The 26,853-nt window shown below is 40.5% G+C and overlaps 1 protein-coding gene across 1 annotated transcript in view; it reads right to left on the bottom strand.

Annotated features, from left to right (window-relative positions):
- The window catches only part of BCAR3 (BCAR3 adaptor protein, NSP family member), a 77,987-nt gene extending 71,901 nt beyond the window's left edge, over nucleotides 1-6,086 (bottom strand). The window contains exon 1 of the mRNA XM_063298307.1: nucleotides 5,760-6,086. Within this exon, the coding sequence (XP_063154377.1) occupies nucleotides 5,760-6,082 (323 nt within the window). The 5' untranslated portion in view covers nucleotides 6,083-6,086. The remainder of the gene's footprint in view (nucleotides 1-5,759) is intronic.
- Between the last annotated feature and the right edge of the window lie 20,767 nt (nucleotides 6,087-26,853).

Here is a 26,853-nt window from a genome sequence, read left to right as displayed (position 1 = left end):
AAAATAGGAGGAGGAAGGAGTATTAGGTATGTTCTCTGCCTTGAGTTATTTATAAAAATAATAAAGGTGGGATAATAAATAAATAAATACAAATACAAATAAATAAATACAAATAAAAATAAAAATAAATAAATACAAATACAAATACAAATACATAAATAAATAACAAATGTGAATGGAATGGAATATTCATACCGAAAAATTCAAACAAGGTTTGGGTTGATCTGCCTACCCCCAGGGACTAGTGTCTGTATAAGACCATGGTCAGGAACTATAGATGATCTTGGGGCATTGCTAACCTACAATAGCTCCTCCCTACATAATGGTAGTTATGGTAGTTATTTTTCCAAGGGAAAAAAAGATTTACAGCTAGTAAGGAAAATCTTCCCCACAATAACTTTAGCTGTCCTGCACAGAAAAAATTTCAATAGTTATTGGGGAGAGACGGCTTAACCTAACCCTTCATCTAGACCACTTTTCTGAAGTCCTTGAAGCCCTCTTCCCAAATTATGCCAACAAAATGTGTGTGAGCAGATTGTGTTTCGTTTAAGAAATAAGGAGTAAAAGTGGGCACTTGGACTCTCCAGTAGCTTTAATACACTTATTTCACTTTTTAAAAGCCTCCCAACTGAGGGCACCTTGCTCAAGGGCCCCAGAAACCCAAAGCTGATACTGAGCTTGAAGCCTGCAGAGACATCACGGACAAAGTTTACTGACAGTGGTTAATTCTGCTGAATCAGGAATGATGGAATGCTGAAATCATTCGGGATTAAGGCTGGGCAAAGAATTTGAAACAGGTGGTTCATAATGCATTTTAGCATAATTAGGTGGGTCCTTTGCCAGGCTTATGGGACTGCTTCAAAAGCTATCCCTCACAGACTCCATATGCATTATTTGCACAATTCATATGCACATGTATGCACAATCAAGAACAGACATCAAAACAGCCACACAATTATGTTAAAACTTCGAAGAGATGTGTTCCTTCATGCTTACACACTGTGTACAGCCCCATTATGTATCCCCTCCACCCCCACTCATGGTTTTCTGCAAATCCCACTGGATTTGGGTAAGTACCAATATTCTCTAAAATATCATGGCATTTTTTGAAAAAATATGCCTGGTATTAGCCTCAACAGTTACGTACAAATGGAAACAAGTTCATATATTCACAGTATAACCCTCATAATTCTATTAGGCTTTTTATTTCTTCGACCAGTTTTCAAAGCCAAATTATATCACTTGGAAGGAAATAACACTTCACTTATCAGAACAGGCCTTTCTTCTTCTATAGTGTTAGGTTTCTGCAATATATTTTTAAAAGCGTTGCCACAAAACCGTAGAACTATTGTTTGAGAGGCCTCAAGTCATCTGCTTCCCACACCCTTTTTCTTCTTCTAAAACAACATTAATCACATGTAGCCTGCATGGAAATGGGATTATCATGAGCCAGCCTGAGAGCTGATTACATGTAGCTTATTTTTAAATGTTTCCAGAAATGGGGGATTTCACAGTGTCCTTTTGATGACTCAGTAGCTGTTGGGCAGTAGTGAAGTTCACAGCATATTGTATAACCATTTGTTATACATTAAACTAGTGAGTTTATGTTTTTAAGATTCTGAAAAAAGTTGGATGTAGGGTTCCATGCTGAATGATATAAATACCAAAATGAGCAAATCAAAATATTTTGCACTCATATTGGTTAATTACTGAGACAACGAAATCACTGGTTGCTAAACAAAAGGCAGATGGTACAGATAGAAAAATTAAGTGGTGACTGGTGCAACTGAAGAGAGAAGCTAGTAGCCACACAGATCAGGTTAGATTGCTTCCTGTTGGCATTCATTTTTCTCTAGGATAGATTTTGTGTATGTGTGTGTGTATGTGAGAAAGAGAGAGAGAGAGAAGCGTGAAAGAGGTTCAGATGTTGGGGTCTCCATACATCTGTTCTTCTAAGTACTCTGGAGACCAATTTATTTAATCTCATCTGGGCCTGTAAATCCTATCAGCATTACTGGCTCCTACTGCTGTTAGGATGTTAAAGTCTGTGATGATTATGGTATTTATCCTTCTCTCCTGCCTATTGGCTGCTCACGCACCAGAATGCCAGGAGGAATCAAGGCACTCTGAGACTTTAGAATCATAGAACAGGCATAGCATGATCAACTAATTCCACTCCTTCCTTGGTACAGAAAATCCAGGGATAGGGCACTCCCTGACAAATGGATGTCTAATGATTTGCTTGAAGTTCACCAGTGGGAAAGAGCCCACCACATCCCAAGTAATTACTTCCATGGTGAAAACTGGTTTTAAGATTAAATCAATGTTCAATCATGAGCTATTCTTTAACTTAAACCAATTAAATTTAGGTGGCAAGAGAGAACTAATCTTTGCTATCTTCTTTGTGACAAGTTTCCAGATATTTGTTCGTCTCTCCCATATGCACAGCTTGTTATATTTTCTCCAGGCTAAACAAACTCTATTCCTTCAATCTTTTCTCATAGAATTTGCTTTCAATGCTCATTAAACCTATCCCAATTTATCTATATTCCTCTTACAGTGCAGCATCCCAAATTGCAGATTATAGTCTAAATCATTGCTTCTCAGGATTCAGAAACTCAGATTCTATAAAAGGTAAAGGTTTCCCTTGACGTAAAGTCCAGTCGAATCCGACTCTAGGGGGCGGTGCTCATCTCCGTTTCTAAGCCTTGGAGCCGGCGTTGTCCATAGGACACTTCCGGGTCATGTGGCCAGCATGACGACACGGAACGCCGTTACCTTCCCACCGAAGCGGTACCTATTGATCTACTCACATTTGCATGTTTTCGAACTGCTTGGTGTGCAGAAGCTGGGACGAGCAACGGGAGCTCACCCCGCTGCGCGGTTTCGAACCGCCGACCTTCCGATCGACAGCTCAGCGGTTTAACCCGCAGCGCCACCGCGTCCCTGGCAGATTCTATAGATGCAACTAAAATTCCATCAGACTTTTTGGGCAGTTGCATGACATGTTGACTCATGTTCAGCCTGAGTCCTTTTCACATATATGATTGCCAAGCCAGATACTCTCCCCCAGACCATTTAATATTTGTGCATTTGATGTGATTCTTCTTTTTAAATCAGCCAATTTTATCCTGTTTACTTCAGCCCAGATTTCTGTTTATGTGATCTTGCTGAAGACATGGGGGACTTCCACACAGTCAGTATCATCATTCCCAAGCTCTAGGAACTGTGCTCACAATGGCCTTTCTATACAGCCAATGAGAACTCCTCGTGAATCTTCCAGCACTCCTTCCAGATGCCTAATGAAGAAGCTCCAATATTAACATTACTACCAGTGCCCTACCCTCTTTCACCTTCCTACATCTGATTGTGCATCCAATTAAAGAAAAGAAAGATGGCACCCTTGAGTTGGAGTTGCTCTGCTCTTGGGACACAAACGTAGCTTAGGAGATGTGAATGGGAGAAGCAAAGTGCCAGCGTTTCTGCCAGTGGATAAACAGCCTACCCCAAGCTATAATGTTGCACCTTGAAAAACAGAAAACAAGCACTTCCTCTTGAGTCATAGCTGAGCCAGAAGGAAATGGGCTCAGATGGCCAGTGGTGACAATGGTGTGGCCCAGATTCAGAAGTGGCACCAACTTCTGGTGAAAGTGTGGAAGTACCAATAACTTACAATCTGATCTCTATTTTTTATTCACCATAATGGACTTCCACCTGAGCAAGTTGCAAGGCTCTAGTAAAGCATGGTCTTTGCTAGGATAGTACACTAATATCCCACTTTCCATCTCAATTAACTTCAGGCATTATATCAGCCCAACCACAATTACACATGCACACACACAGATATGTGCGTGCGCACACACACACAACTATTGTGGTATTCTATTTCCTGCCTAGGCACAATGTTCAGCTGCTCCAAACAGCCGTACATCCTTTGCAGTTGTTGCACAGCAGCTGTACTTCTTGTGTTTTCGATGTCAGGGGTGCCAAGGCTCATCTGCCAGCCCTGTTGCAGAAGGGAGGGGAAAGGAAAGGCCACACCAATGGGAAAGCGTGGTGGATCAGGCCTTTCAAATAGTAATATACATGCCCCATTTGCAAATCCTCAGGCCAAATTCCTTTATGTGCTTCATTCCCCCAGAAGAGAGGGAACAAAATTCTGGGCCTGCAGCAGGACAGAACTTCCAGTGTGCCAAGTTAAAATAAAGATGATAGGACGTAGAGGCTTACTCTTTCAAACAGAGGCCAAACAAGAGAAAAATGTGATTTTAGCACCAGTCACATGTTGCTTTTGTTTGTGCGGTGAAATACAAAAAGAAATGTTAATCCACTAAGGAAAAAAAAAAAGATGGAAACTATTTCCCAAACTGACCACAAAACAGAAGAGAGAACAGATGAACAGTATAGAGAAAACTGCAATTCAGAAGTAGCACAATGTCAGCCCTTCGAGGTAGTACAGATAGGAAATCAAAACGATGAGTGCTAATGCATTTCTGTTGTAGGGTTACAGTAACAGACTCTTGCAAGTCTGAAAGCACTTCCCCCCTCCCGTGCCTTTACTTTCCAGAGAACTAGGGAAGGTCCCTTCTGAGATGCTTTCTCTACCCCCATTCCTCCTTTGGACTCAGATTTCTCTTATCAGTCCATTGTCTAGGCTCCAGCATTTCCTCCTATCTCCCAAGGTCATTCCCACATACCATTACACACAATGAACTATGGTCCAGCCTTCCACCAACTGACATCCTCCAGATGTTTTGGACGACAACTTCCACTATACCCAGGGAGTAGAATTAAAGCACTGCCCTGCACTGCCCCCCCTGGAAAAGATAAGAGGCTGTGGCTAACTTATCTAGAGGACATCAGGGTGAGGAAGGCTGATGAAAGAGATCCACTCATGTGCAGTACCCATTGGTAGGGGACATTTCATGGCATATGCATTTGCCCAAAATGAAAAAGAAAATAAAAAGTTTGAAGAAAAGAAAAATATTTTCTTATTCAAATATTATTATATTTGAATAAATATAATAGAGTCCCCCTATTTGGGGGAGATGGGCTGTGACAGAAATTTGAACAATAAATAAATAAATAATACTTAAAATAAAACAATAACAAAATAAATAATACTATTCTTATTCAAATATAGGTCTTTGGAGAGGATGATTGATGCCCCTTTCTTCCTTTCTGTTCCCCTCTGGATTTGTTTATTTATTGCCTTTGTTGCTCTTTTGTCTTCTGCTGTTTTTGTATTTTTGTTTTGTTCTTTATTTTTAAATGTTTCAACAACTGCAAACCACCCAGAGCCACTGGGAGGTGGGAGGCATATAAGTTTAATACATTATTATTATATTTGTGGATTCTCAAATAGCAACATTTATAACACCTCAGATATAAGAAGGTTTTTGAACCTGAACAGACTTTGAATGCATTACTATAATTTATTTCCATTCTGTAACTTTGCAGGTATAGATGTATCTGCTCAGAGGAATGAGATATGATTGACAGAAGATATGATTGAGATATCTATCTACAGTGGGGGGAGATTCTTCTTAAGCAGTGTTTCTGAACCTTAGCAACTTAAGACGTGGGGACTTCAACTCCCAGAATTCCCCAGCCAGCCATGCTGGCTAGGGAATTCTGGGAGTTGAAGTCCCCACGTCTTAAAGTTGTCAAGGTTGAGAAACACTGTTCTTAAGCATTACTGGAAATGCCAATAAAATAGAGTAGTACTGTTCAGTAGGTCTAAACTTAACATGATTTACCTGTGGGGACGATTGTCACTCTTCTTGTTTTTCTGGGGATACTCTTCAATGACACCTTGAATTAAAGGTCCTGGAGACTGATGTGTTTTGGTGTATGGCAACATTCCCATGTGGTTGAAGACATCACAAGACCCAAGCAGAAGGGTTCCCTTTTTTTTTCTCGGAAGGGTGCCATGGATAGAAACATCTTGATGGGTACTAGGATGAAGTTCATCAGCGAGAGAGGGTTTGCTGCTCAACAGATCCATAGAAGAGACCAAGGAAAACTCATGGCTCATCTGCATATCCTGTGGAAGACTTGCAAATTTCCCAGCTGCTATCATTCTTAAGTCTAGAAAACAAAAGTAGAGCATGGTAGACATTAGAAAACATGAAATCACTTCATTCAATAAAGGTAAAATAAATCCGGGTTGATAGATCCAATTTGGATTGTTCATTTAGCTTAAATTAAAATAGGGGTGGGCACAATTTTTGAAGAGGGGTGTACTGGGCTCCCCAGAAGGCTTTGGAGGCTACAAGAATGTGTAAGTGGCCAGCAATGAATAGGGGCCCAGACATTCACACCAATCCAATTGCTCTCACTTGCCTCAGTCTTCACTCTCTGCTGGACTGAGATTACTACAGTAAATGGTTTAAGGCTGTAACCGCCTTGTTCCTTCTGGGATTTTGGTCAAGAAATATTTCCCCTGGACTGCTATAATAGCGAAGAAACAGCAATTCTGATTAGTATCACTAGTGAGATGAGCAAGGTAATCTATAGGCAGCTGAGAAACAGATGATCTTGCCTGCAAGAACCAGTGTGTGTGTGTGTGTGTGTGTGTGTGTGTGATAAGTATCTCCCTTTCATCAGTCAATCCAGATCTTACGACATTCTAAAGAATTGTTTTAGGTGTTCACAGGCCCAAGAAAGGCTACCAGAAAAATAGTCACACTTAAAATGCAGGTTGCTCATTGCTACCACATTTATCATCTCACTTTCAATCAGCCCTGATATATTCTGCCATTATTTAGATGTAGGTAATGCAGAAAGAATGGGAGACTTCATAACCAGATGTTGACAACCTGTCAGCTCTTCCTCAATCTCATGCATTTATACAGCAAATGGACAAGGTATACCACCAAACCCAAATCACTTTTGATATCCAGCATGGGACCAGCTCTGATCATCAACTGCAACTTTACACTAGTTCCGACCAATGATATAGCATTTTACATACTGCTTTGCTAGAGGAGCAGCAGCTTTTAGACTGGTCAAGCTGCATGACAAAATCCAGGATCACAGACTCAAAAACACGCATGAAGATATTTTTACCCACAACATCTCTTTCTAATTGTTGTTTAACCCCTCAAGTTCTAAAGCAGGTCAAACATCAGCCAGGAATCATTAACTTCAACAAAGGTGTGTGAGAAGACTGATATTATACAGACAATCCTCAATTTAAGGGATTAGCAGTATAAACTTGGCAAAGGGTGCTACTTGAAAAAATCTTTAAGTAGAATAAGTATGATCCATGTATTTCAGAAAGCTCTACTGAGACAGAAACAGGTAACTGGAAGTCTTGCTTGTGCAATAACGGTCTCCTTTGAGTTAAGGACATGTTCTTGCAATTTTCTTGGCAGCAATATGGAAATGCTTTGCCAAAGCCTGCTTTGGGGATATTTGTCAACTTCCCAGTCTAGCCTATAGCCTGGCATTCCCTGGCACTCTCCCATCTACCAACTAACCAGGCCTGACCCTGCTTAGCTTTCAAGCCCAGATAAGATTAGCCAGGGGGTGCTACCTGCTGACAAATGAAGTTCAGCTCAGGACACATCTAAATATCATCATCATAGAAATAGTATATCAAAATATATTTTAAACCTTGGGTCCTGAGTAACAATAAGTGGAACTCTATTCATAGGTTAGCTTAGTTTTTCTCTTCAGAAAGGGCAAAACAAACTTACATTACTGGAATGGCTTTTTATAACAGATGCAAATTGAATGCACCTTAAATAAGATTGTGAGAGAGAGAGATCAGTCATAATAACTCAAATGGAAACCAAATAGCCATAGCAAGGACTTATTACAGAATGTCCCCATTAACTGACCTTGTGGGTATCTTCCAGAGTAAGGACCTTTTCATTGTGGTGCACCACCCGTGGAACACTTTTCCCAAAGAGATTCCCCACACATTCGTTTCAAGGTTATCATTGTTAAGTGCTTTATTATTTAATTTTGTAACCTGTCTAGATAACTGTGTTGTTTGGAAGTTATATAAGTGTTAACAATGAAATAAATGAATAGAGTTAGCCAGGAGTCATGCAAAGGAATAATATCCTGATTTCCAAAATATTTTTCTCTTCCTGTTAAAAAGAAACAAGGACATTTCTAGCATTTATTCCAGAAACCAATTCATAGATTATCTATTTCCCCTACAGGTCCCCACATCTTAGTGAGTTACCTGAATAAGTTATAAGCAGACTCCAGATACAAAGTGTAAGCTGAGTGATTAACAGCAATTGTCCACCATCCCACCCTGGAATCAACTTCTAGAGAAGTCTATATAGGATTGCAATCCTAAAACAGTTTGACAAAAAATGATCTCTGCCTTTGGAAAGAGACACTGAGATGCTCATATTAAGTGTTATTCTTGTTAAAGAAAAGAAGGGCACTTGTTTTTTTCTTCGAACTAAGGATCTTAATCTTTGGTGGTATGTTGGTAGTTGTCTGCTGAACATAGGGGGCTTTAAGTGAATTCCAATCTCCATGTATTCATTGTTTCTGCCACGTTAAAAATTACAATTAAGGTTTGGGGAACCACATATGATTCTGTGGCAGTTTAAGACTCCTGTCTTAAATGATGTCCTTTGCAGACATCATTCAAAGAGCAAACCAATATCCAAAGAAAAAGATGCTGATAGCCACTTCAGTAATACTTCCAACGAGCATATATTGTCAGCAATTATTGCTTTTGCTAAGTCTAAGAGGTTGCAGAAGTGAGCGATTCTGCAGCTGTAAAACCTTGAAATGCAAGGAAGGCAGAATCTTCAGAAAGAAGTACTGCTAAACAGCCGTATTAGGTAGGAAATATTCTTTTCTTCTTCCCCTGCCAGGGTGAGCTCAGTCAAACAACTTCAAAGGATGGATCAAGATGGAGGGTTTTAAGACGCAGAAGGGTTTTCTTACAAAGAGATATGGAAATGAGCCTCTGGATGCTCCCCGTTTGCTGACTTGCAATCAAGTACAAAGTTGCTAGCTCTGCGAACCACACATAGCTTCAGGCTATTTTCCTCGGCAGAGTGGATTATCTGTCAGTTCCTTACATGACAAAAATTATAATGAGGTCTATTAGGGTTGCCAGTTTTGAATCAGCCTCTAAAGTCCTGCCTTTATCAGCAGCTGGATCAGCCAACACTGTTAAAGAGCAGTGTTTAACTATTATTGTTTTCTACACATCAAAGTTGTTTTTAAAGAAGCAGAAGAAAATCAGCAGAGTTTTCTTGTTTTGTTTCATCTCCAGTTAACAATGTGGTGATGAATTCAGAAATGGCTTGCAATATCCATTTGTGAGGAATCGAAATTGCTATACATTCTTTCTATTTTATAATCCTTCTCTTCAAGACAACAGTAAACAATAAGGCCAGTGAGCCTCCTACATTATGTTCTTTAAGTAGTCCCGTCTCTTTGCAACCAGAAGAATCAAAGCTTCTTCAAAAAACAAGGGCTATTTGTATGCCATCACTTAAATTGGGTTTTATATTTTATATTTATTTCATTTATATAATCCATTCTTCAAGAAGCTCAAGGTAGCATATGTGTTTCCCCTACTTTATCCTACTATCATAACAACCCTGTGAAGTATGTTAAGTTGAAAGTAGGTAAGTCCATGATCAACCAGAAAACTCCATGGTCAGATGGGGATCTGTACTCTAATTTTTCCTATTTAACTCCAGTATTCTGATCACTGTATCAAACTGATTCTCCAAGTTGGGATGCATTCATTCCATAATAAAAGAAAACCTGAATCAAAGTAGCTTGTTCATTCCAATAGCTATTCATATTTAAGCAAATACTATAAGTAATAGAATAATCCAGACAGGATTAATTTTTAATATCCCAGTCACAGCCATTTGTCATCTATGCAATGTAGTAGCAGTGGAGCAATTAAATGAATTGGCAATCTTTTTGACTTTTTTATTTGTAAAGTAATTTATAAAAGTTGAAATCATTATTTTTCCCAGAATGAACCAAATATTCTCAGGGCTCAATTTTAGGGGAAACCATGGTAAACAAGCATCAAACCAAAATAAATGAAAGAGCAGATATTCCCATGTCTGTTTGATCAAACAATGGAACCAAAAAAGGATCTGAAAATTTTTGTTTCAGCTAAATAAGAAATTCTTAATCAATTCTCACACAATAATAGTACTCTTTTCTTTAGAAGGTTATGGATTAAGCATAAGCAATGGAGTCAAATGCAAGGAGTTAAGTCCATTAACAAATGGTTTTATTAATGAATGTGATGATTTTGGAGAATTTTTTAGATTGACTTATGGTGGACATCAAATGTAGAGACCTTAAACCAAGTCTGCCAAGACTTTGCAGCCACTAAATTCAGTCAGGTCCAATGGGCTCCATGAAATCATTCCTTACACATTATGAATCACTGAATGCTATAAAATTACATTTTGAATTTTTCCCGAATCTGATTTGGAAACAATGGCAATACTGTAGTTCAGTTACTATGGTTGGTAGAAGTTTGCCATGTTCAACCCTCATTCATTCAAATGAGACAACCATTTCCTTGTTATCTTTGGCCATTATTTAGGCAATAGAGACATTAGGTGATAGAGGTCATTCCACTGATTACAGAAGACTATGAACAAGGTTGCTTAAAGCAAATCAGAATGTCATCATAACCTAATGAAGCCTTAACACTATTATCTTTGGAATCTTTCTTTTAACAACTTGTTTCAGATTGTCCAGAAGGTCCATAATATAGAACTTCTCTACTATTCTTCATTCAAACTTTCTAAGGAAGGAATAGCCATCTTCTTGGGGCCACACAGTTGGCCCAGGGTTTGGCAATGCAACACCATTTAGATTCCCAAAAGGTGCTTAAGGACTTCAAAAGAGATTTAACAACACTACCATATTGCAGCATCCCATACAGCAATAGCAAGATCTTCTAAAACGTTGGCGACCTTGTGAGAAATGAAAGTTTGCTGAGTTTTAATTTTGGCAGGGTGCCTGAGCCATCTCATGAGATTATCTGATAGAACATTCTTGAAAAACTCAAGGCCCAGTGAAGGAGCTGGGCACATCCAGAAATGCAGCATTGTTGAAATTAAGTAAGACTAAACAAAGCTGAGCTAATCAAAACCTGGGGCCTCTGTATAAGTTGTCCTGATATTTCTTTTTTTTTTTAACTTATATAAAGATACTGTGAGTAAGGTTAAAGTAAGGGGAAAACAAGAGGTATACAGGTCAAGAAGGTAAGCATTTGTCCACATAGTCAGTCAAGCTCAGTGGTACCTAACTAATAGGACATAAATATAAATTAATAAATACAACTTTTGCTTGGTCAGTTGGCACTGAAAATTCCTATTGGACCTGACTGAATTTAATAGTTGCAAAGTCTTATCAGACTTGGTTTAAGGCCTGTTTGGCACACATTTTCTTCTGACCCAAATCTTTGCCTTTGGCTGCTGTGTTATGTGTTTAATAATAATAATGGAATCCAGATCAAATAAAAGTGGGATTCTGCTCTGAGACACTTCAAAGGACAACAGAACTATTTAAAATGCATCTCTGGAAACAAGCTATCTTCTCTTATTAGCAGGGGATGCCTAAAACCATAACAAAAACAGATGCCAGGACCAACAAAAACATTCTTTCCATCTGCTTGTTTTATATCCTTTCTTTTAATGTATCATAAGACGGTTACCTCTGGGACGGTCATTAATCCTAAGGAAAGTTTTATTAAACTTCAAAATGAACATACACACACACTGAATTATTATATGACACAGCGAGCATGTAGCTAGAAAGCAGCATTTACTGCATGTTGGAAGATCTGGTGTCATAGCCGCCCAGTTTCCAGCCCAGCACCTTAGCCACTACACCAAACTGGCTCTCTATGAGTATTATAAATGCATTTATTTTAAAGCCTCACTAATTTCACGTGAATTTCCTAGTAAAATTATTTAGGGCCATACCCTTTAATTAAAAAATATATGTTAGCATTCTTGAATGGTCTGACAATAAAAGGTACTGGAGTTCTACAATGCCTCAATGGCCAAAAATATGCAGGACTATGCAGGTATCACTTCTCCTTATACAAAACCTGACTTTTCCAGAGATCGTACTACTGCTGTGAAGGGGAGTCTTATGATCCTAGAGAAAGATACAGCCGCTTTAAAGAGTACTATAGCTGAAACTGTGTGCTCAGAAGCACCTTTTTATCTTCAGATTCAAAGTGCTGTACCACTCTAAAAGTTAAGAGGTTTCCCAGGTCATTCCAACAGCATTTGATCTTGGTTCATATACTGTCTGCTTAAACAATAATAACTCGAAATGTATTTTCCTGCCAGGTTAATTTAAACACAAAAACTAATAATAGGCTGCAAAGAAGAATGAAATCCATGATTTAGTGCTTTTGATGCTATTGAACGGAAAATTGGTTTCACTTGAAGAAAGGGAACTACACTTTCATTTTTGTGGAAAGAACATCGTTCATTAACATATCCAAATTATTTGAAGAAAGGATGATTAATCTTTCAACATAAGGGGTCAAGCCCAGAGTGTTATGTAGAAAAAAAGACTGTTAAGCAGGTATATACCTGCCTAGTCCAGCACTTTGTTCTCACAGTGGTCAACCAGAGAAAACTCGAACTGAACATGATAGTACATCTCCCTCTCATATACTGCCTCTGTAACATACAGCTATCATGATTAGCAACTACTGATAGCAATATTCTCTATGAATCAGAGTCGTTGTATATGGGCAGCAGAGAAATTTGACAAATAAATAAATAAATAAATTTGTCTAATGACCTATTAAATCCAGCTAACTTGTCAGCTATTGTCACATCCTATCCTAGTGAATTCACAGTTGCTCAAATGAAGAAGTGGTTTCTTTTGTCTGTGCTAAATTGATCACCTTTAAGCTTCACTTGATGACTTTGGGGTCAACCTACTTTTTAATGTGATTTTATATATTTCTATCCCACCTCTTAACTGCTTTCCTTCTAAACTTAAAAGCCCCAAATAATACTACTTGCTCCCACTAGGAAGCTTCTATAGCCCCTTGATGAGTTCACACGGCTGAACAATTTGACAGGCTCAAGAGCCAAAATACTCTTCATCTATACAACTTTCAGGGCTCTGATTTGTTGAGAATTTAGCTATCACAGGTTAGCCCAACAGTTCTGGAATTCTGGTCAGAATAATCCAAAGTACACTGTTTATAATTGGACTGGCTTCAACTAAAGGGACAGGCAAATATTTTGGAATGCTGAATACACTTGGAATGGTAAGAACCTGCCATAGCTCCTCTCAAAAAATGGGGCTGTGCCAATTACAAAATACTTATTTACCAGAAGATAAACTGGTAAGAGTTGCTTCTGGCCATTCAAACTCAAGCACTCCAGAGATCTCTTAGGTCTCATCCCAGCTTATCTTGGTCTTTTGAGGGAGGGACAGGGGATCACAGGGATGAAAAACAGGGATACAGCCATCCACCATTTAGATTTCCTACAAATGCCTTTGTATCTCAAGAGCATTCTTGGAAATGAAGGAGATGCAGGAGGCTGGGGCTTTGCCGTCCAGCAGTCCAGCTTCCTGTTTAATTATTTTGTACATTGCAAGAATCTTTTTTAAAAAAATTCAGTGGGTGAAGGAATTTGACAGGTGTCACATTGCATACCTGACATTGTTCTGTGGACCAAGGGAAAAAAAATTAAAAGCCACATTAAGTTAACTAAAGAATTTTCAAAACAGTGTACATGCTTTCTGATTTCCAAGAACTGTTCATAGGCAAAATAGTTGTAAATCCAGCAGGGGAAATGGTTGAGAAAACCATGGGGTTCTGAGTTAGGTCATGTTCACACTGGACTGCAGTCGTTCGTGAAATGTGAGAATAGCCTCCAGACATTCTATTAAATCCTACCCTGTATGGCCAGTAGGACTCCACCAAAGCTCGCTGAGAGAAGGAAAAGAAAATCGGCTCCTACCTGTCGTATAAAGTGGTATGTCTCAGAAACAGACAGAACGAGTGGGATCTAGGCCACTAAAGCTTTTGCCAAAATTCTATCATCTTTAAAGCTTTGTTATTTCACAACTTAGAATAGCCACCTTAACAAAAGCTCCTAAAAAATTTGTTATATATAATGTAGTAATAATACAAGAAAAATATCCTTCGAAACAAGCTCAACTCCAGATGAATTCATGTCCATGTTGCCCTCTTGGCAACACACAGCAGTAGCTTGCCATAGCACAGTTCTAAGTAATAAATTTATAGATCATAAGCAATAACAGTGCAGCCTGTGGTCTCCTTCTGCACCCCTAGACAGACTTCCTTCTTTTCTTCTGCATGGTGAGTCCATCCATTGTTCTCAAACCATTCAGTTACCCTGATTTCTGAGAGTTGTCATGGATACGCTATGTGAACTTTTCCAGCCAACTAACTTTCAGTAAACCTAAATACCTTTTGAAAGAATGGACTTGCAGAGGGGGATGGATGAGAGAGAAAGAAAAATAATGAATCCAACTAAAAGTGGCTTATTGGTGTACTCAGACCATGCTTTTATTAACTCATCCAATTAAATCAGGAAAAGAATGTTGTCAGGAACACTGGAATGTTTTGGGGTATAATCGAGGCAAAAAGATTTAAGTGCCGTAGTTATAGTGGTAGTTAAATGTCTCCTTTTGGAATATGTGGGGCTTTGAACATGCTCAAATCTGATCTGGAGTGGGTTCAGGATTTTTCCTGCCCACACTCCTTGCACATATCCTCTTTGCCCCAATAATGAAGGTGAGGTAGACAGATCATGTTCACAATGGCATCCAAGGCAGTTTCAATCTTGCTTTAAAATCATGGTAATTCCAACTCTCCTTATCTTCAGAGACAAAGTATTGTTTTAGCATCAACAGCTCACAGTGGCTCCCTAAACCCTTTCTGTTGTCTGGCAGCTTAAGATCTGCATCAGCTCTTCATAAATGGAGACAGACACAGAGAGAGTGTACGCGCGTGTGTGTGTGTGTCTGTGTGAATCATAGCCAGAGAAGTGGGTTCTTCTCTTTCTTCCTACTCTCTAGAACAAAAACAACCTGCCATTCGTTCTTTGACCAAACAAATAAAGAGAACACTGTGGTTGGGAGAGCCACAAGACAGCCCACTCCTCCTTCCTCTTGAGCAACTTTCCAAACCAAGTGATTGAGAAGACTATCCCTCTCCCAAACTCCTACCTTCGAGAGAGACTGATCCAAAATAACAGCAAAGCTACAAAGACCATTTTATTGAAACAGAGAGGCAATTTGGGCCCAATATGATAAAAGGGTGATGAGAACAGAAATTAATTAGTACCAACTATAGAAATTAGAGATGTTTAAAGGGTTTATTTCTAAGCTTGTACTTTGTATATTCAAATTTCAGTGCCAGCTGCGTCTACAGAGGAAAAAAAAATCAGCTGGGAGACTTAATGGGAAAATTCCATCACATCCCAGCTACTATAGTAACGTTTTTTTTGGTACTTTTCTTAAAGGCACTCTTACACCACAACACATACAACAGTTGGCCATTAATTAAGCAAATATCTCCTTTATTAACCTCTCCCAAATGGAAAGTTAATTTTGGTCACGTTAATCACTACTGAAGTTACAAAAACACAGACATGAAGTCCAGCTTGTGCAAACAAACTTCCTGGATAAGCAGTGCACGAGATACACTGGAAATTCATAATCTCGGGTGTTTTTTTAGGCGGGGCGGGGGTGAAGAGAGAAAAGGCATGGTGAAAGTACTTAGGTTGAACATCAATGCCATGCTGTTTCTACCATGCCATACATTGCTATGAAACTTTATGGAGTACAAACACACACACACACACACACACCCCAGAACAATTCCCAAGGACACAGGAAAATCAGAAAGGCAGGAAAAACTGTGATTGTTGCAGTTACTAAGAGTTACTACTGTAGGGAGAGCCCAATGTTAGGGGATCACACCAGTGAATCATACAGTATGTATTATAAATCCTGAAACCAAATTTAAAATACCATTTCATCAAACCCGTTTTGGCTTGTTACAAATACCTAGCCAATTATCCCAACAGCAAAGTAGGCAATACGTGAGTGCAGTCAGGAAAAAAATGTCAATTATTAAAATGACTCATCAGCCCTTTGCCATTATACCACATTCCTAGTACATTTCTAAGAACTCAGAACATCTTTAAACGAGTTGTTCTAACAGCCCAAAAATTACTGTTCTCTTTTCATATATCAAATGACCAGCTCACTCCAGTGCACCAGACTTTCCTCGTTATTAGTCATCACGGTTCACCTACCATCGCATATCAGTCTTCGTAGTAATCGTTTTAGGGAAAGTATGCACAGTTTCTATGAACACAGCCCTTGATATATACTCTGCATTCTTCCTCCAAAAATGCCCAACCAAAGGAGAGAGAACACCATCTTTTTAGCATCCAAACCTTTTAGTAACTGAACTGGAAGCTTTAGGGTTTGATCCTGTAGTTTTCTGGATATTTACCACAATCATCTTAGTGAGACATTGGGGTAGACCTACACTGGCATCAGCTGAACTAGCTTGTTTCTTTGTGGTTTCTTTGACTCCTGAAGGAGTCGACATTTGTAACCAATGTTTTCAGAAGTGGTTTGCCCTTGCCTTCTTCCCAGGACTGAGAGAGCCTGACTCACCCAAAGGCACCCAGTTGGCTTCTGTGCCAAAGGCAGGACTAGAACTCAGGATTCCCAGCGCCACCTAATCCAGCGCCTTAACCACTAGACCAGACTGACTCCCAAACTAGCACCAGAGATGATGTGCATAGGCTGCACTGCATACACAGGTAAATAAATTGCTCTCATGCTCAAAGTTCTCCCCAAAACCCGCGAACTATTTCTGAACAATCAGAAGGGGGGGGGGGACTCGCACTTTGAAGTTAGAACCCCGCGCTGTATTCGAGCTGACTTACTTCTGCGTAAAAAAAAAGAAAGACATGCACGACTTCAGTCTCCTCTCGTTCCTGCTACAACTCACTCCTGGTGGTACCAATCAACCCATCCATCAGTCCTTGAAAGAAACCACGCGCAACTTCGCGATCTGCCCGCCAGCAGCCAGACTACGCTTGGCAGCTGCCAGCAGCACCACGGCCGGGACTGTTCCCCCGGTTAACCTGCCTGAGTTTCTGCTGCGCGCTTTCCCGACCCGCTCCGTGCTCATCCCGGGCATTTGCAAAGCCAGAAGGCGCCGCCGCTCTTACCTTGCCTGGAGGCGAGGGAGGGGCTGGCGAGGGAGGGGCGCCGCGTGGGGACTCGCGCACCGCTGCCAGCAGAGGAGAGCCGCTCACGCGCGGATCATCGGGCGCGGCTGGTCCCAGGTCTTTTGGCAGCCGGCCACGGTCGCTCGCTTGAGCGGCTCGGCCAGGACAGAAGCGTCGCCCGCGGCGCGAGGCTTCTGATGCCCTGGCTCGGGCCGGGCTCCGGCGAACGAAGCAGTCGCTCACCGTCGGACGGTGCTGGGGCTGCCCGCTGCCAACTCGGGCAGCTGCAGACAGCGCGGAGGGCGGGGAACAAGGCGGTCACCGGCCCTCCCTGAGTGATTTAGGGCTTCTCCGCTTCCGCCCCTGCGCCGGGCTGATTCAAGCGGTAGCCCCCTACGTAAGATCATTTACATACGGTGACCTCCTGTTGCCCTGGCCTAGGGCTTTTTTGAAAAGCATTTTCTGCAGTCCTCCACATCGGGTCACTCGTAAAATAATTTTCTGTCCTCCCCCAAACAAACAAGAAAAGAGATATTTTTTACTGCTTCCTAAATACAGCCTCTGGTAGGAGCCAGGTCTAATTATTCAACTAAGCAGTTGGGAGTGCCAGGGTGTCAGTGGGTTCCCTTTCCCTCCCTTGACTGGCATCCAATGCCCACAGAAGAATGTGTCACAACACATTCTCTGTGCCAGCCAAGAGCTCATTGCAGGCCAGCCACTAAGTGCGCTTAATTGAAATTGCAGCCAACAAAAGAAAGGGCTCTCCCTTGTGTCTATTTTTGCCTGGAAAAGGGCAATTTATACCATCCATCAGATTTGGAAAATTGGTTGGTTAATGCAATCCACAGCATGGGCTCCCACAGCTCATTGCCCTGCCATGCTCCAAAGTACGGGCCGGCTCTATCATCTGTCAGGGAGAAGCTGCCCATCTGATCACAGATTCGGAGACAGGATGAAAAGCCAGTGTGTTTTTGACCATTCTCATTAACAGTGTTCGTTTTGTCTAAACCAGTGTTTCTCCCCATGGCTGCTGGGGAATTCTGGGAGATGAATTCCACACATCTTAAAGTTGCCAAGGTTGAGAAACACTGGTCTAAACCATGACCTATGGTTAGCTATAACAATGGTTACTGAAACAACACATGAGCCAGTTTAAAACTGGCTTGTTTTATGTAATTATGATTTAGGCTTACAGGTAGGTCTCAATTAGTGCAGTTAATGAATCCCATGATATGGTCACATTATTTGAATTTGCACTTCTCAAAGTGACACCTTCTATGGAAAATATGGTAATTGGCTCCAGCTCAATGGAAATAGGCAATGAAACATTTTAAACAACATTCATATGTATATTAATGAAATATTACAGTAAAAGATAAAAAGAATATTGTACACTTGTACTATTTAAAAGACAGAATCTTCCTTTTCTCCATTTTGCACACCCAAAGTTTAGCAGCATCTAAAACTGCAACTGCACATGTACAAGCCTCAATTGTACACACATTAGCCTTGCAGTAACTGAATTTTGGGTCGCATTAAATGCAACCTGGTATCAATTTACAATTCAATTAAATCAAATATTGCATTATTCAAACTTGCACTAATCACAACCTGTGAAAGATGAAAGGTCCCCTGTGCAAGCACTGAGTCATGTCTGACCCTTTGGGGGGACGCCACTTTTGCGACGTTTTCTTGGCAGACTATAGTGGGGTGGTTTGCCATTGCCTTCCCCAGTTGTCACCTTCCCCAGCAAGCTGGGTGCTCATTTTACCGACCTTGGAAGGATGGAAGGCTGAGTCGACCTGAGCCGTCGACCTGAGCCGGCTACCTGAGAGAGAATCCAGCTTCCGCTGGGATCGAACTTGGGTCGTGGGGAGAGTTTCGGTTGCAATACTGCCGCCTACTGCTCTGCACCACAGGAGGCTCATAATCGCAACCTGCCTGTATGTAAAAAGGCTCAAGCTCATGATCTGTCTCCTTATTTTTTTCTCTAGCAGGCTATACATGGGAGATTAAAAGCTTTTCCTTCCATTTTAACTAATCATAACCATTACTCATTACTGCACTCCCATGTGCCTCCTGAGCCATGGCATGTGATTAGGCTTAGCATAATGTGGTTAAGGCATATCATGCTTTGCGCTATTCCACCGAAGCTTGGAAAGAGAGCTGACCAATGGCTAACTCGCTCTTCTGTATTCTGGAGCAGCTATAAAGCAGAAGTGCTCATAGAGCAGCATCTCCAGAGCCTCATTCTGTTCTATATGCTCATTAATGTGTTCTTACAACCCACTAAGGCATGATTTGTTAATTGTGGGTTAGTGAATCAGCCACAACTGACTAGTGCATACAATATCCTACCCTGCTTGAATGGCAACATCTTGGCTGATCTCAAAAAGATCAAAACAGCTCAACCTGGTTAGTCCTTGGATGAGAGACACAGGAAATCCCAGGATTGTAGGCTACACTAGGAAGTAAACAAAAAGGAAAAAAATCCTGAAGATAATGGCAAACCACTTCTGTATTGTTGCCAGGAAAATCACATGGATGTGACACCAGGAGCTGAGTTTGACTTAAGGGACTCCTGACCAATGATAATAATAATAACCACCACGTTGTAAGTCACTATGTTGTATGAATCCAGCCTGTTACTGCATGTAAGCTTATGACTAGTTAAAAAGGGACTGGAGAGGAAATAAGTTTTTTTATTACCTTGTATATGGTGACTAGGCTTTTGTTGTTGTTCATCAAAAAAGGGAAGGAAATGATAGTTGGAGAGCCATTACAAAGGTGGTTGGGATATCAACCAGGGAGGAAAGAGACTTGCAGACCATTGCCAAAATGTGGACAATTATAGATAAGCTTAACAATAGGTTTGGGGAAGGTTGGGGAACTCCAGAATTTGCTGGAAAAATCCAGAGGTGTGGGACAATGGAAGCTGTGATTCAGCAACATTTATAGGTCACTGGTTCTCCAATCTGTGTTGAGGCCATAGCTCATCCATTGCTGGATCAGTGAAACAAGCCAACTTCATAGTTTTCCACTATTGCTGATTTCCTAAGACACTGTTAAAAAGTTGCATTTGTACCCAAAGATATATCACAGTTAACAGAAAAAAAGAGGCAAGCTTTTCCAGTTTATTCCTCCCAACTCTGATAAAGAAAAGGAAGACATCACAAACACCCATACTGCTAAACACATACTGCTAAATTATAATTTCAAGGATTAGATAGAACAAACCAGAATTTGAAAGGAAATATTTGGATTTCTTAAGTGCTGGAAAAAGAGAGGGGGAATCACATAAATGATAAATATTTTGCTATTTTATAAATCTGTGAAAGTATACACCACACAATATTTAAAACTCCCATAAGGAAAAAAAAGAAAGAAATAAAAATAACATGCAGCCTCAATCAGAAAAAGCTGCAAACAGTTTTAAGTATTATTATATAACCTTGCTTGTTTGTAAGACTTGAGAGAGTTTAAGGATCTTTTACACATTCATTCATCAATCAAATAAAGTTGAATATTATTTACCCAGATTCACACAGGGCAATGTATACACAACATAGGGGATGCTCTATAAGTATATAATGCAAAATAAGATAATAGATAAGGCATCTATCTATTTCTGATAAGGCATCATCCACCACACAAGCTTATGGTAAGTGTAAAATGTTAAGAGTTCTTCCTGATGGTTTAGTTAAAGTGCTGCCTTCTCTTCTATGAGTCCATAGAAAACTAAGCCAGCATAGATTTTGCTGACTTCATTGCCAATCCCAATTCTATTCTGGCTTGCAGCTGAAGGAGAATATTCTTATTTCCCACACAAAGAAGCCTGCATTTCCTCCCCATCCATATCCATCACCACCCACCCACACCCCTTTTCAATATCACCAAGCACCAGGAAAGCAATCTGCCAATCACTGCGCTACAGTGACTGCATGGTTTTGACAGATGGCTAGACCCACAGGTTTAGTTATCTATCAGAACTTGCTTCCCCTTTACCTACCACCTTTCCCAGCCTGGGAATCAGCAGTCTGGTGTGATGGATGGGTTGTGTAAACCAGCTCTTACTTTTCTGCTTCACTGTTCAGTCATCCTGCCTGTCAGCTATTGTTCAGGCTACTTCTGAGCATGGGTTTACAGCTTTTCCAGAAAATCAGTAAAACCTGCATTCAAAAGTTGACCAAACAGCTGACAGGAGTTGAGTGTGTGTGTGTTGTCATGAAGAGGCAGAGATGGAGCTAGATCTTTTTCTCCTACTTCACATCCACACCCACACATACACCCACACTCCTACTCTTCAACAGTTATTTGGGCTGGGCTGATCCAGGTGTCTGAGCCAAGAATCAGCACAGAGTCCTGACATATACAGGGAAAAGCTGCCATCCAAAGAACTAGACTTTCCCATCACCCACAGCAAGTAATGCTGAAGGACAGCGCTCAGGGTGACCAGAGGAGATGAGACATGCCTGCACCAGCCTAAAGTGGTCAATAGATACTGGGCTGATGCTATTTCCTAGGGCAGTGTTTCTCAACCTTGGCAACTTTAAGATGTGTGGACTTCAAATCCCAGAATTCCTAAACAGACTAGTTTAGTTCAATGTCTATACTGGATAAGGTGCTAGAACTATGAAAAGAGTGCTATCTTTTTCAATAATTAATGCATTTACCAAGAACAAGTCACTTCAGATTAACTTTCTGTTTTTATTGCAGAATAGCTAGTTTGGTAGACCAAGGAAAAGCTCTGGATGTAGTATGACTTGATCAAAGTAAAGAATTTGACAAGAACTCTCATGATACTCTTATAGAAAACATGCAAAGTTTGTATCTCTGTCTCTTTCCTCTGACTGGTTTAGTTTAAAGCCTAACTAGTTTCTTTGTTCTTTGTATCTCACCCCTCCTAAGAATCCATTACACTGGTGATGTGGACTATAGTCTAGGACTCCAAATTTTTCTTGACAAACCATCTTCTTAGCCAATTGTTCATTTTCCAAGTCCTGCTTTCCTTTCTTGTTCCTTGACCATTTAGAGACGATGGATGAAAACTCTACTTTTATCCCCAGAATCCTCATCATCATATCTAGAGCTTTATCAGAAAGAATTTCTGACTCCCAATGCTTTAACAATTACATTACTTAATTTTTTTTCTACATTAGATTGCTCTAATGAAGACAGTTTGTTGGAAAATGCAAGGTGACCTTTGGGTTGGATTTATACAGTATTGTTGTTGTTTATTTGTTTAGTCGCTTCCGACTCTTCATGACTTCATGGACCAGCCCATGCCAGAGCTTCCTGTCGGTCGTCAACACCCCCAGCTCTCCCAGGGACGAGTCCGTCACCTCTAGAATATCATCTATCCATCTTGCCCTTGGTCGGCCCCTCTTCCTTTTGCCCTCCACTCTCCCTAGCATCAGCATCTTCTCCAGGGTGTCCTGTCTTCTCATTATGTGGCCAAAGTATTTCAGTTTTGCCTTCAATATCATTCCCTCAAGTGAGCAGTCTGGCTTTATTTCCTGGAGTATGGACTGGTTTGATCTTCTTGCAGTCCAAGGCACTCTCAGAATTTAATCTAACAAGTCACATTAAGACTTACCAGGATGAATGAACCAAGTTTATGTGCACAAGAGAGTGTGGCCTAATTCTCGTTATTGGACTAAGCTTTATTGTGATTGATTTAGACTCAACATGTTGTGTGAACCCATCCATCATGAAGGATGAAGTGTATAGATAAAAAATACAGGGTTCTGGTTAGGGCATACAAGCTGAGTTGGCACAAGATATGCCAGCTTAAATTTTCTCTCTCTACATGGCCAAGCTCTACTCTGCCTTGTTTATGAGGTCAGAGTTGCTCTAATACTTTACTGCAGGGCAAGTTAAGGTGCAGTGATTAATGGATTTCCCTGCTGGTGGGAGAAACATTTACCAATTGCACTCCCTAATGTGGGAGGGGCTGGGGCTTGGGAAGAGGTGAGTTTTGACAGTTGTATACTGCTAGTTTTAGTGATCTGTTCGAATGTGTTCTGTAGAATGGGTGGGGGCACTCCTCCTGCTTTACCCCTCTCCATCTGATGGATTACCTGCACAGCCTGAGCCCCATGTATCAAATATTACAGATGATCCATTGGATGGAGTGGGGCTGACAGGCAGACTGTTGGGCAGTGTGCTTGCACTGCGTTGTCAGCAGCCAAAGTCCCCCACTGAGTGGCCTTCCAGTCAAGGAGGATTTTTTTTCTACATGAGTCAACCCATGTAGAAAGAAATGCCCAGCAGATGGTCAAGTCACTCTGGGTGGTGAAGACTGCCTAATGAAAGTGGCCAACAGGACCTGGGCTGCATCCTCATTGAGCTGCTGCTGATGTACCTCCTGCTGACTCATCAGCTCAATCACTACGGAAGCATAGCTATCACACCGAAAAGAAAGTTGGCTTGTGTCAGGAGAAGATGGAAAACACTACTTCCACCCACTTTGAATCAGAAAAAAGACAAAGTTACTTGGCCCCAGCTTTGGCCTAGGGATGAGAAGCTGTGTTGTGGGTGCATGACCTTAAACATTGGTTAATGAGGCATCCTTGAGCTGAAATTAGAGGGATGTATACACAAGCTTTTAGACTGGCTGATTTAATATTATCACATTGACCAGTAGCACCTCTCCATGGCATCAGATGGTTTTTCCAGTCCTATCCTGACATGCCAATGATTGAACTTGGTCTTTCTGTAACTAAAGCACATGCTCTACCATGACGCTAATGGAAAAAGTCTTCGGCTAAGCGTGTGCTTAATTCTATATGTACAAGCCCTGATTTGAATCTAGCACTTGAGACATGGACCATGAAATTCTAATGGAAAAAAAGAAAAAACAGGTCCACTAGGCTTGAAACCTGCCGACCCTCAACTTCACCCATTTCTCAAATCCTTACTTAGGTCTCTGCCAAAATGCAGAGGGATCTGCAGGGGGAATCAGATGATGAGAGCAGTATTGTAGCAGCATGATAAAAGCTCCACCCCTTTTGTACACCTGTTATAACACTGTACACACGAGCAAAAGGGGCAGAGCTTGCAGCATGACAGCACCGCAATGCTTTTGTCATTCTGCGGTTCCCTCTGGCCCCAAATAAGCCATACTTTTCTGCTTTCTCTCTTTTGAATGATCAAGTAGTCTTAATGTTTCAACAATAAAAAGAGAAGGAATCTTCCCAAACTTGGTGCCTTTCAGAGGACGCCTCATCCTAGAATAGGCCTATTATGATCCAAATTCCCAGCCAATTCCAGCATATCTGGAGGGCGCCAGACTGGGAAAGCTTTGTCCGATGCTCAGCTCATACATGTGTCTTATATACATTGTAGAAAGCATAATATGCACCAGTTTCTTAATCTCTCCGCCATGGAATTAATCCTGGCCCAGAGAGAGTAGATGAACCAGCCCTATGATACAGTCATTGTCTTTCGTTTTTGGGATTTAATTAAAAGCCTATAAGTAATCCCCTTTTTTACTCGTTGGCTATTTATAAATGCTCCATCATCTTAAAAGACCCAATTCATTCCTTTTTCTTTAAGGTTATGCCTTCTTGCTACCAATTTTTCTAAACTTCTACATGCTAGCAGCTGCCTCAGAGGAGTCCCTGTTTTGCCTCAAGCATTGTCTTTTGCAGCTGTGTTGTCTTCTGTAATCCGAAACAACGCCCTATTACTTTTTTTTTTTGTCTGAATTCATAAACCAGTAGCCCAAGGGCTTTATTACTACCACATAGATAATTATTCTGTTTTAGTCTAAAAAGCATCTTTCTGAATATTTCTTGGTCAGCAATATGAATGTTTAAGTTTTGTTAGATTTGATTGCTTAAGAAAACCGACAGAACCATTTTTAAAAATCTCTCCCCAAACCTGTTCCTTTCTACATTTTTCTTGCTCAGAAAAATCAATGCAACAATTCCTTTTGTCCCTAGCTACAACTGAACCTCAGCTATTCACACAACATCCAGTTATTATGAAGAACAAACAAACATGCTACTACACGCTTCTAGATTGCTCACATTTGATTCTTCCTGCCCATGAGATTGGATAAACGAACCAGGAAGCCTGTTCTCCTTCCTTTGTTCTTTCTCTCATAACAATTCATAAAGAAGGATTTGATCTTGGCTTCTGATTCTGGTTGGTTTGGACAGGAACAAGCTAGGAATCTCAGTTCACAGTTAAACACCCATAAATGGAGGCTTTCTGGTTTATTTATTAAATCCCTTTGATAGGAGGAATCAAGCAGAAATGGTCACTCAACTCTGAGAAGTCAGAATTACTTTTTTAAAAAATTGCATTATACAGCATGTCCCAACAGAATCACTGTAAATCAATTACTTGTACTGCTGAGTGTCCATAGGCATCTGCAGAGAGTGTCAAGGGGAGGCAAGGGACACATGTAACATCATTGCAGAAGTGACATGACTTATGTAATTTGCATCAGTTGTGTCATGCACGATATACACACATTGTAACAATATCACAATTCTTATGATGTCATTGTGGATTATAATGGACCTTTAGGCAAGTGTCTCCCTGTATAATTTGAGTTTCACTAGATTAACTGTTGACAATCACAATAATGTAGTCAAGCAGAAATTTTAAAAATTAAATTATTGAGCAACCCACTTTTAACCGAACACTATCCTCTGTGCCCAAGCATTCTATTCTAATGCCATCCCTTCCCTTCTACTTTCTCAACATGCCAAGATTAACCCAAGAAGTGTTCCATGATGAACCAACTTTAACTGGGAAAGTGTTAAAAGATTCAAAACAAACCAAGATAGTAAACTGTAGTTAGTTTCTGTTGTATCCAAAATGGGTAACTGTCTTAAGGCAAGACTGCTCAAAATATCAGGAAGGAAAGGGCAATATAAGGCCAGGGCACACAGCTGCAAGATATGGCATATTTCATCTAATTAAGCAGAGATTTGTCCAAACAGCACCATTACCTATTTCTGGTATCCATTATGTTTCATAATTACATAGCCAGTTTCTGTGAGTGTGAGATTATGTATTAGAGCGTTGCTAGCACAGAATAAGACTAGATCCAGAAGAAGAAAAGCAATTATGTTTATATAACCAAAGAGCTCTGCTCTTTTTATCAAGACTCTGCTAGAAACAACTCCATGAAATACATCACAATAATTCCTCTCTGATACAAGAAATATTGCAGTAGAGATTAACCAGCAGCTCCTATCACACTGGAGTATGTCCAATTTTCCTAATTATCTCAGGAAAATTATGTGGTAGCTCAGCGTTTGGTAAAATCCCTGTGTCAATTACTAAGAAGTTGAGATGAAGGGCTTTTTTCTGGTTCCTGTTCTAAAAAATATACAGGTAATTATGTTGGTCCCTTCAGAAAGAAAAAAAAAGTCTACTGTAAATCTATATCCAAGGGGCCTTTTGGACTATCCCTCTCTATTAGGTATATAAGATGATATCACACTGTACCTGCCCCATCCTTAAAGCATCCTCCACACCCTTTAAGTTCAGATCAATGGGCTCCAGGTGCATTTGAAACTGCAAGGCAGCTCAAGTCCTCTCATGGCTGGTGTGGAAAGTTCTTCTGCTTAGAATATGAAGGCCAGGAGCAATGCACGGC

This window comes from Candoia aspera, chromosome 3 (assembly GCF_035149785.1).
Source record: "Candoia aspera isolate rCanAsp1 chromosome 3, rCanAsp1.hap2, whole genome shotgun sequence".
NCBI lineage: Eukaryota > Metazoa > Chordata > Lepidosauria > Squamata > Boidae > Candoia > Candoia aspera.
The sequence above is the reverse complement of the archived record's forward strand: the minus strand, read 5'-3'. Positions and strand labels throughout refer to the sequence as shown.